This window comes from Patiria miniata, unplaced genomic scaffold (genome assembly GCF_015706575.1).
Source record: "Patiria miniata isolate m_02_andy unplaced genomic scaffold, ASM1570657v1 HiC_scaffold_4, whole genome shotgun sequence".
Classification (NCBI taxonomy): domain Eukaryota; kingdom Metazoa; phylum Echinodermata; class Asteroidea; order Valvatida; family Asterinidae; genus Patiria; species Patiria miniata.
The window spans coordinates 5,531,842-5,542,182 of record NW_024037071.1 but is presented as its reverse complement, the minus strand read 5'-3'; the positions used below and the strand labels follow the sequence as shown (position 1 = coordinate 5,542,182).

General features: G+C 42.9%; 1 protein-coding gene across 3 annotated transcripts; it reads right to left on the bottom strand.

The window, feature by feature from the left end:
- Positions 1–1,234: 1,234 nt before the first annotated feature.
- LOC119739654 lies at positions 1,235–9,705 on the bottom strand. Of its 3 annotated transcripts, none has more exons than XM_038214667.1 (7): positions 9,539–9,705; positions 8,049–8,168; positions 6,242–7,780; positions 5,851–6,037; positions 4,709–4,897; positions 4,342–4,506; positions 1,235–3,512 (listed from the first exon to the last, which is right to left on the bottom strand). In XM_038214667.1, exons 3-7 carry the CDS (start codon positions 7,439–7,441, stop codon positions 1,765–1,767), a joined length of 3,489 nt encoding a protein of 1,162 aa, XP_038070595.1. In that variant the 5' UTR covers positions 7,442–7,780; positions 8,049–8,168; positions 9,539–9,705; the 3' UTR covers positions 1,235–1,764. The 3 variants fall into 3 exon arrangements, with proteins under 3 accessions (XP_038070595.1, XP_038070593.1, XP_038070594.1); XM_038214665.1 differs by having other exon boundaries at positions 1,237–3,512; positions 5,851–6,040; XM_038214666.1 differs by having other exon boundaries at positions 1,237–3,512; positions 5,851–6,040; positions 6,242–7,720.
- Between the last annotated feature and the right edge of the window lie 636 nt (positions 9,706–10,341).

Sequence of the window (10,341 nt, the reverse complement as noted above, 5' to 3'; positions counted from 1 at the left end):
CGACTCCAACTTTCCAAGTAGTTCCAAATACAAACCTAGTTCTCTAAGCAAATATATAAGACAATTTTAGTTTCAATAGTTCTGCCTGTGATCTACACATTTTAAATGTCAAACTATAGATGGGGCAAAAAGATACCCACACCGTTGAAATACTACTTCAATGAATGTCATTTGTATCTAATGAAAGTTCAGCACCGACGATTTAAAGTTTATGAAGCCGGAATGGGTCGAGTAAAGGCGTGCAAAAGGCACGCTCTTCTTGGGGGTCGGGAAAATGTTGAAATCTTTGATGCTTTCTCCTGCATTCTAAAGCAATTTGAGAATAAATTTAGGACTAATTTCCATTTATTATTTTTGGCCCCATTTTACTAGTACATGTACCATAACAGTAGTCAGTGGCTAAAAGGGGGGGGGGGAGGCTACAGATGATTATTATAAAAAAAATTAGAAAATCACTGTAAATGCACAGCAGTGGAAAAATATGCTAATGGTTAATTGGTTATTGCGAACATTGCTGAAAACAGGTGTAAAATTCTCTTTTAGCAGAAATACCATAGTGGAAGACATTTCGGGCAATATTTTTTAATATAATGACATGTCTTGTCATCACGCAAAATCAAAATCCATTTTCCTTTCAGAAACGTAAATATGACATTTTCATTTATAAAAAGGAATCACAATACAATCTTTAAAAAAGCCTGAGCATGGTTTTGTTGGGTTTATACATGCACTATCTGTGTACAATTCACCAGGGATTTGGTATCCTCTTCGTGCATGATTCATTGAGGGCGCCATCATGGAGGTCCACCCGTACTCTGCATTCAAGCAATGATGGGCACCTGGAAGGCTTTGACACTATAAACTCAAACAATCTCTGACACCACTGGTGGTACATCCAAGACACTTGGGGTGTTTTCGAATCCCTGTTCTTGACAACACGCGTGTAACACGAGAACGTGTTCTCGAGCTGGTTGTTACGAACGTGCGGGTGCGTGTCGCATCGATATAAAGCAATGCAAAATGGCCAACAATCGTCTGAATTTAGGCCTATTCCAAATGATTGAGGACGACTCAGAAGATTGTTGCAAAACCGGACATGCGGGGATGAAATTGCAAACCTGCACTATAATGGTATTCTTATTCCAATCATTAGGGTATTAGCAAAACAAAAAAAAAACACCACAAAACAACTTACGATAGAATCTGCACAGTCCGCCATTTTGTTCAAGCTGCACCTCGCCGAACCCTCCATCAACCGGGGAGTGAAAAAATCGATCCGCGAACGCCCTCTCGGGTCTGTTCGTCACGTTCGAGACCGCTGTTCTCGTGTCGGGTTAACCCGAGTGTTGTCAAGAACAGGGCTTCGAAAACGCCCTTGGGCGATACCTAAATGAATTGAGTTTGAAAGCACCCTTGGCCCATCTTTCCTTACTTACATCTACATGTATGAGCAGTTAGAGTTCATAAAAACAAACTTCGTCATACTGTTGTTGAAAAATCGCACATTATCACTCGCATCATCTGATGGTTGCATTTCACTACACTTGTAACATATTAGACAATCTTGTCCAACTCACTGGTTCCTTGATTTCAAAACAAGCCTATTGAAAACCAATATTGTTACCAATCCTGGGGTCTGGGTCCAAATTTTTGTCCAACAAATGCGAGTTTCATGAAGTTTGTTGAACTAGTATGACCGTACAGTTCATGCCCGTAATTGCTCTATTAAACCAAGGTTTTATTTGTAACTTTTGTGAGTCATGATTAGAGTTTGGTTTTCTTGATCTGTGCATCCTGAGATTCCTCAGAGGCTGGTCTTTTATTTGTCTCAGTATCTTGTCCCGTGCTGATGCCTTGGTGTATGCTGTGGTTAAGACGTTGGTAGGACGATGACAACATTTTGTAGAGATCTCTCAACATCTCAAGGTTGGTATCGTTGGCTGCCTCTACCATTGATGTCATCTGACGGAGAGTGGAGCAGACACGTCGCTTCAGTTCTTCCGTCTCTCCTCCGACGACTTCCGCTTCCTCGTTGTGGATGAGAATCTGAAGTCGCACCAGTCTCTGGATCAGATGGATGTGTTTACAGATTGTAGAATTGATGAGGCAGTCGGGACAGTTGCAGAGGAAGAGATGGACACAGACATTACACTCCTCGCATCGTAGTCGGCATTCCTTGACAGGACAAGTGATGGAGAGGCGCTCCACCATGTGCGAGTCGTTCTTATCTTCGGCTTGGACCTCCCAGCACTGACGGTCATCCAGTTGCTTGACTTGATTGAAGCTCAGCAACATGCTGCGGAGGTGGCGGTCATGGATGAGCTTCAAACGCATGGTCACTTTGACTCGAGGAAACTTGACCATCCAGTTGAAGGTCTTGTCCCGGATGTACTTCAGGAGATGGACCAGGCAGCTATCAACACGCTTGTTGACATGACCTTGATGGTACATCCTTTTGAAGATGATGTGGAAGGCTTCTGTGAAGACGCCAGGGTTGAGACAGTGGCTTGTCCGGTAGCAGTAAGCCCACTGATGCATCTTGGGTACCCATTCCTTGATGAAGTACTTCCGGAAGGCCATGGTCTTGTCAGAGACGGAGAGACGACCGAGAAGCCTCTGAAGGTAATCCTCAAAGGATGTCTCGTCTTGTTGCTCAAGGACCACCCGTAGCATCTTGTAGACTTGAGCCTGGACAGCCAGATCGCTGATTTCATTCTTGAGTTCTTCCTTCCAGGCCTGATCGACATGCCACGGGCAAATCAACTTCTTAGGAGCGATCCAAAACACCGAGGTCCAAAGATTGGAATACATGAATGCTGCATCGGCCATGAACCAACTTGGGAATAGATCACCACAGTTCTCCTTCACCTTGGTGAAGAAGATCCGAATCGTGCTCTCATCTTCACGATTTGAGATGCACCAGGCCATGGGAAAGCCTTCCCCGAATTCATTCAGAGCCATTAACGTCATCAAGTGGAAGTCGTAGACGTTTGTCCCCTGAGTCGAGTCACACCAGACCCCTCGGCTCGCAAGCTTCTGTGCCATGTGCTTCTGGAAGGGACTCTGCAGGATGACGATGTAGTCCTCTGCAAAAAGGTCCAGATTGAGGTCAGGATTAAGACCCGGGAGCTTGTAGAACAGGACAGGGTTCTCCTCAGCTGCTTCCCACTGTAATATCCAAGCCAAGACGCTGTCCTTCTCATTCACGTGTTTCTGAACCGTCTCAACACCCAGCGACTTCTTGACATCGTAACCATCCCTGGCTCGTGCCAGCTCCTGCTGCCTCATCAGCTCTCCTTCGCTGTCTCTCAACTCGTTCATGATGCGATCCCGGGAGATGCCCTGGCCAAGCTTTGCAGTAACCTCCTCGCGTTTCTTACGCGGGAGCCACATGAGTTCGCGATCTTTCTGGTGGCCGTAGTGTGTCCGGTGACATTCTACGTCAACTTTGCCGTTGGTGTGACAAGTCACTTTCATGGAAGCTGTGCAATTGTTGTCTATCTTACATGTTCCTGTTGGAAAAAGTAAAAACATCTTTTGACAGTTAAGTCACCATCAGCATACTCAGCAAATTTTAACAGGAATGATTTTGTTTGAGAGGAAAACATCTTCATCAAAATATATTACTTGACTGGAATATTTTGTTCTAGCAAGCAAACGGCACTGAGTACATGTATAGTGTTTACGAAATGACATTGGCGATGGGCAAAACTAGAAGGGCCCATGCGATGTATTTGTTTTAACACTATCCTTGAAAGTGCACCTGTGTGTCCAATATAACCTTATTTCAATATTCGTTTTGCCATTTTGAACGTTTTTTGGGTGCCTTTTTGGTTTACATGCTAATGGGTAAATTTCTATATTCATTAGCAAAACTGTGACGTCATTCTCTGCAGAAATCTCAATGTTACAGCTATTTCAGCACAAAAAGTTGCTACAATTTTTGATATTTTGCTGTCATAAATTTTTGTTTCTTGGGTGATTCGTTGTTGTGCAAGTACATGGCAGTAAGCCAGTGAGTAACCCTTTCTCACAAAATTTTCAATGAGCAAATTTTGGGTTCACATTTGAAAAGAAAACCCCTAAACTTAAGTGTCTTCCTGAAATGACATTGTAACAACAGCGCCCTTAGTTGTCCGGAAAAGCATGGACATTCTTTAAAATGTTTAAAGAAGTGCTCTCTTCAATAAAATTTGCAAAAAAAGGATTCATATAGTTTTCGTACAGTATGTAAGAGGAGTAGAAAGTTAAACAAAATGTGGTCCTATAAAATCTTCATCGCATGGACCCTTTAAACTAACTAATCACTGTGACTAATTCCTGCCTAGCTGAAACAGTAACCTGAATGCTTAGGCTGTCGCTTGCCCACCCCTCTCTGCTTGTACATTCCTGATCGGTTACATTGCAAGTATCTAAATCGGTAGTCTCCCTTGTTGCGGAAGCCGGAGTACTGAGCGAAGGAGCAGCTCTCTGCTTCTTCAAGACTTTCTTTCCACAACTCAAACTCTGTCCATAAGAAAAGAAGGGGAACAAAATTATGATGGTCACAGTAACCCTCCCACTGAAATTTTTTTCATAATTTTCAATTTCACTTTTGCCAACTTTTGCTAATAGAAATTACGAGAATCTGAAGTGCTATTTGCATCAATCAATAAATCCCCACACGGACACCCTGACAGACCCCAGGTCACACCGCAGTCCAACTCACCAGTCATACTGTCAAACGACACCTGCTCCACCATGAAGATGGTAGCGTGGTAGTCCTGGAGATGCTGGCGTAGATCGCAGATCCTTCGGAATCGACGGCCGCAGTGGAGACACAGACAGTTACCTTCATCCAAGTCCTTCAAGTCTTGCCCCGGGTGAGCTCTCAAGATGTGGCGCTTCATGTTGAAACCTTGTCGAGAAAAGAGGGGAAAGATTAGTCCATTATCACCCCTGATGGCTGAGCAAACATTCCTCACACCTGCACTGTCCTAGGTAACACTCTGCCTATGATCGCCAACAATAGTCAGCTATTCCCCCGAGATATGAGTGGCAATTATAATTCAAGATCTGAAACTTAAACAAGGTGAAATGTTTTAGGTTACCGTCTCTGTTGATGTCTTCCTACGTGTTTGTTTTAAACAAACAATTATTGAATAAATAAATTAGCAAAGTCTTTAAATTGACAAAACCTATCACATACAAAATTGAACAAAAAAATTACAATCATTGGTTTGTCCCCAATTTAGTCTAATACTTTATGAAGAAATGTCCTTACAGTCTTTTGCATACAATGTTGGCAAATCAAAAGACTTTAAAAATCTTGTATTTCAAAGTATTTTTCGATAAATACAAATGTGAGGTGGTCTTGCAAAAATAAGACAGAACTGGGCAGAGCTTAAAATGAGGGTTTGCCTAACTAAAGAAAGAGAATAAAATGTCCTCACAGTAGTTTGTTGCACTTCAATCGGACATTCCATTGACAAGTTATGGCTTTTTAAAGTTCACATTTATTGACAAGTCAAAAAGGACAATGCTGAGAAAAAGGCCTTTAAAGTTTTGAGTTTTATAGTATGCCAGTTGACTTTCCTTCAAAACACTTTTTACTATTTTTATACTTTTTATACCGTTTCTGTAAATATGTGTAAGAAACATATCAAAGATTAAAAATCTGCTCTCCAATTGTTGTGTCCTTGGGCAAGCCACTTCACTCGTACTTGCCTAGGTCACCCAGGAGTGTTGCGGCCTGCGCCCAGTTCCATCTCATGTTGCCAGAACGCTTCACAAACATGTCAAATGACAATTTTTGGGCAGAAAACTTCTGGCTCAACCTTTAGTTTTTCTTACAGTTCCCCTTTGTCTAACCTTTCTTGGATGTCTTCTGACAGCAAGGGCATTGGAATATCTTCTCCCCGTCCGCTGTCTGGATTTGTAGCTTGACTGGCTCCGAGGATCCCTTCTTGCCTGGGCTCAGTGATGGGATCTCTGGTGTGTCGTCTTCTGGATCCGAGACTGAAGTCTCGGCTTCGCTGCTCCAGGCCAAATTCCCGGTCTGCTGTGATGTGGAGTGGGAAGTAAAATTGCAAAACAGTTTGTCATATGACAAGAAAGAAAACATTCATTTGATAAAGTTTTGGATTTCTTGAACTCTAGTCTGTTCTTCTATCAACAAATGCTTCTGTGCTTAGCTGAAAGTATGCGAATGCATTACAAGCGGTGCAGGGAACTAGACTCATAAAATCAGATTGAAAAGTACCTGTAACGGATTGGTCGGTTCCTTTGGTACAATATATTCCAACATGATAGATTTCTCCGCCATCCAAGATGCTAGAACCTTGCGGAGATAGCGTGCGTACTTCGTTGGCGTCTGTAAATACGTCAAGTGTGGATCTACTTGCTGATTGGCTGACGTCAGATTGTAGAATGTGTCTCGTTGCAAGCACGCTACAGCTGTCATGATGATCACGACAGGTCCACAGATGCTTAGACATGTCTGGAGTGGATACTGTCCAACGCAACGAGCTGTGCAGCTGTGATTGCCGACTGTTGAGGTGGGTTCATGACAGAAGTTCCATTCGTAATCACGCATGTCGCTCGGACCGTAAACAGCTGCGTGGTAAGCGGCTAGATACTTGGGTAGGATGTCTGGCACCTTCCAGCCTAAGGAATCGCCGTACGTGATTCTCTTAGTGATAGTGTCCAGGTGACAGAGAGAGTAGTGGAAGCCTGGCTGAGTCTCCGAACCAATAAAAACCTGACTGAAATTGGACTTGCCGACGCAACAGATGAACAGTAATGACGTTGGCTTGGGCCTGCCGTCTGGAACCAAGGACTGACCAGAGATTAGATTATCTATGTTACTGACGTCGTTATTGTAGATACACAAAGTTTCTGACTGCATTTCATTGAGTTGTTTGATGAACCATGTGACGTGGCTGGCTGACAGCCAACGATCGCAGCAAACCCTCGCTAGTTGTCCGACTTCCATGCCGTAATCTTCTAAAACTGCATCCCATCGGGTGCAGAATAACAAAGTCTGGAAATTCCTGATGGATTTGCTGCCAGGGTGGACGTTAACCGATCGCGGGTGAAGATGGGTGTGTGCGAACCACTCCAGTTCCCGTTCTACGTTTCCTTGCGTCGCGGCCGCCTTATGCAGCGCCAACATGTTCTCGACGTCTGTCAGACCGTATGAAACGTGATCCGTGGAGACATAGCTAAGGTCGTTCTGGGCTCGTTTCCGATGCTCTTCAAGTTGGCACTTCCAACCAAGCAGAGAGCTGAACCCTGGCATGTACTTCTGCTCGAAGATGTTACACATCGTTGGTTTGCTGGTGCTGTTGTTGTAGATAATCTCCTCGCTTACAGGGCTTCGTATTTGAGGGATGCGATACTCTAATGTCTCAAGGCGGGTGTAGGTTTGAATGGTACTGTCATCAAAATATCTTGAATTCATCCGGATTTCAGTCTGAAATCAAAAGAAATGGATGATTATTAGAGCAGTTCCCCGTTACAAGGTTGCATTAAAAACTGAAAGCATATTATCGCCAACAAATGTCTGGTCTAACTTTCTGACTTGACCTTGACATACCCGTAGGTCATTGATTTGTCTGACGTTAGATCTGATCATCTCCAGTGTCTCTGCGGTATTCCTGACGCTGGTTGGATCCATGGCCTTTGGCAGGATGGCTTGTGGAGGTTTCTTCTTTGACGACTTGTTCTCCATGGAATGGGCCTGGGAATGGGGGCGAACGGCTAATTTTCTTAACTGCCTAGTGTTGGTAAGCTGAGACGTCTGGAAAAAAATTTAAAAACAACTTATTAGTCTTCTTGTACATACAAATTGTGTACACATAAATAAAACAAAATCCTCCAACTGCCTGCATTCAAAAATTGGATATAACCTCAATTCTCATATTATCCGTTACTTCTTGAATTTGTTCAGTGGAGGGTTGATGTGTGACCACTGCCTCAATCGTTCAAAGTCCTGATAACATTACGCAAAGTCCACCAAAATCTGCATGGCTGAGTTTGGAGAATTGAGGAGGGTTATGGTTGATTACCGGCTTTTGATTGGTCGAAGCCGTCTGTTCTGCCTGCTGATTGGTTTCGGCTGTTGAGCTGTCCATGGCTTGTCTTTGCTGATGTGATGAACCATCGAGAGCCGCACCTGGATCCATGCCCTGAAATTAAAAACTGCATTCATTAACCCTTACCCTACTAGACCCTCCAACGCATGCCAATATGTGCCTCAAGAAAATCTCCTATGTTTTTTGCATGGCCCTCCAATATCTGCCATGTCATTTCAAGGGTAACTGGACAGGCACTCCAATACATGCCACAGAGAACAATGAGAGTCCTCTGATAACAATCAAGTGCCCCCAGCTGGTCAGTATCAGGCACCCTCCAGGGCCTCCAACTCCTGCCAATTGGAGCCTTCACTGCTACATCAAAGTATCCTCCAATAAACTGCAGCTGGAGGGCATTGGCATAACCAACTGACATGCAGTAAACTACCCTCAGAGAGTAAGGGTTAATACCTGAGACAGTTTATTCGTTCCTATTGGTCGAGAGCCCATCGCGTACTTGTAGGTTCTTTTAATTTGCTGTTAAAATGCTGCTGCTTTCTGTACATTTACCCAATTACTTGAGTACATGTTTTGGCGATTGTGTGGTATAGGGCCCCTTTATATTTTGTCAAATTAGAATTAATTAGGCCGAACAAAAAAATTGGTGTGTTTACAGCAACTGACCTGGATTTTTTTGTGGCCAAATTGCCGACCTCAAACTTTTTATTGCCATTTTGCTAGTTGATACTTTTAAATGAGTACTATTTGCAATTATTTGTAACAAAACAGGACAACTTGTAGTGTACCCAGGTCAACTCGTACCCGAGACAAATCATACCCATCAAATCGTACCCAAGTCAACTCTTACCCGAGTCAACTCGTACCCACCAGTACAAAGTACAGTAGTAATAGGCCCTACCAAGAATAATGTGCGAGAACTGGGGTCTCAAATACCTTATAAAGTGATTGAGAGGTACGTACATGTAGATCGCAATTGTTGATAGGAAGCGTGATTTTCCAAAGGCTGGTGTAGCGTGAATATCCGACTCCATGAAATATGGACTCATTTTTGGTATTGCGCATGCGAGAGTACGATAATATGCTATTTTTAGGATCATAATGTAAGAGTGACCTGTCACGTGCGAGGGATTAACCAATAAAAGGGAAGAGGGGTCCCATTTTCATAGGAGTCGGATTTTTATATGACACTGGCATGGCCCACCATTATCTGATTATCCTTGCACGGGCCTGTGCAGGCACATGTCGGTCGACGTGGCCGTGCACAGTACATGCACGTGGTCCTAAACTACACAATAACAGCACCGCCCCGCCCCCACCTTGCCCTCCAAGCCCCCCCCCCCCTTGCCCTCCCAGCCCCCCCCCCCTTGCCGTCCGAGACCCCCCCCCCCCCCCCCCCCGAAAATTTGGTTCATTTCCCGTCATGTCATTCCCACGATTTCCTTCCTACACTATTCCCTTATTACCTGCCGATTATCCGTTGTGATCCAGTCTTTAGACAAGCTTCTGTTAGGTCAAGTCAATTCGTATTTCTTCGAGTTGGCCTATGTTTATTAGATTCAGAGATTTTATGATCTGCATGACCTAAAAGGCTAAAGTGCAAAGACCGAAAGTGTGCATCCAATTTTTTTTTACAAAGCGAACACTAAACAATATAGAGGGCGCTATCACAGATGCACGGCGATGATATTGCGTTTTCGAAAATACGGTTTCGTTTCGGGTAAACTTCAATGAAAAAGAAAAGCTGTAGTAATAAATACTCATCCAAAAACAACACCGAGAAATTAAATGGCAGAAAAGGAACTTTTTTTAGTGCATTTTTTTATTCTAATGTTGACAAACTATTAATGTAATATTATTACAAATTGTTATACCTCTGGCAAGCCTATTTTAAATTGTAAAATATGCATTGACTAGTTTGCATAATTTGTGGTAATCACACAGTGAAAACAGTAAAAAGGCAGTACAAAATACAATATCCAACATTTTTTTTACAAACATACAAATATTTGTTAAGTAAATTTAGTGGATATACCTTTTAATGTGTACAAGTAAGACCTCTGAGGTTAAATTGACTTGAAACAAACATTATGTAAATATAAAGAATGTACAACGTTTAAAAACTGGACGGATAAAAGGTTCAAATGTCAATTTCGAACCAAAAATGGTTAAAAAAAATGTATTCATATACAGTCTATGTACAATTAATTCATTTTTAAGTCTAGAAACTTTTCATTATTGCATAATGTCTGTAAGATGCATAATGTAT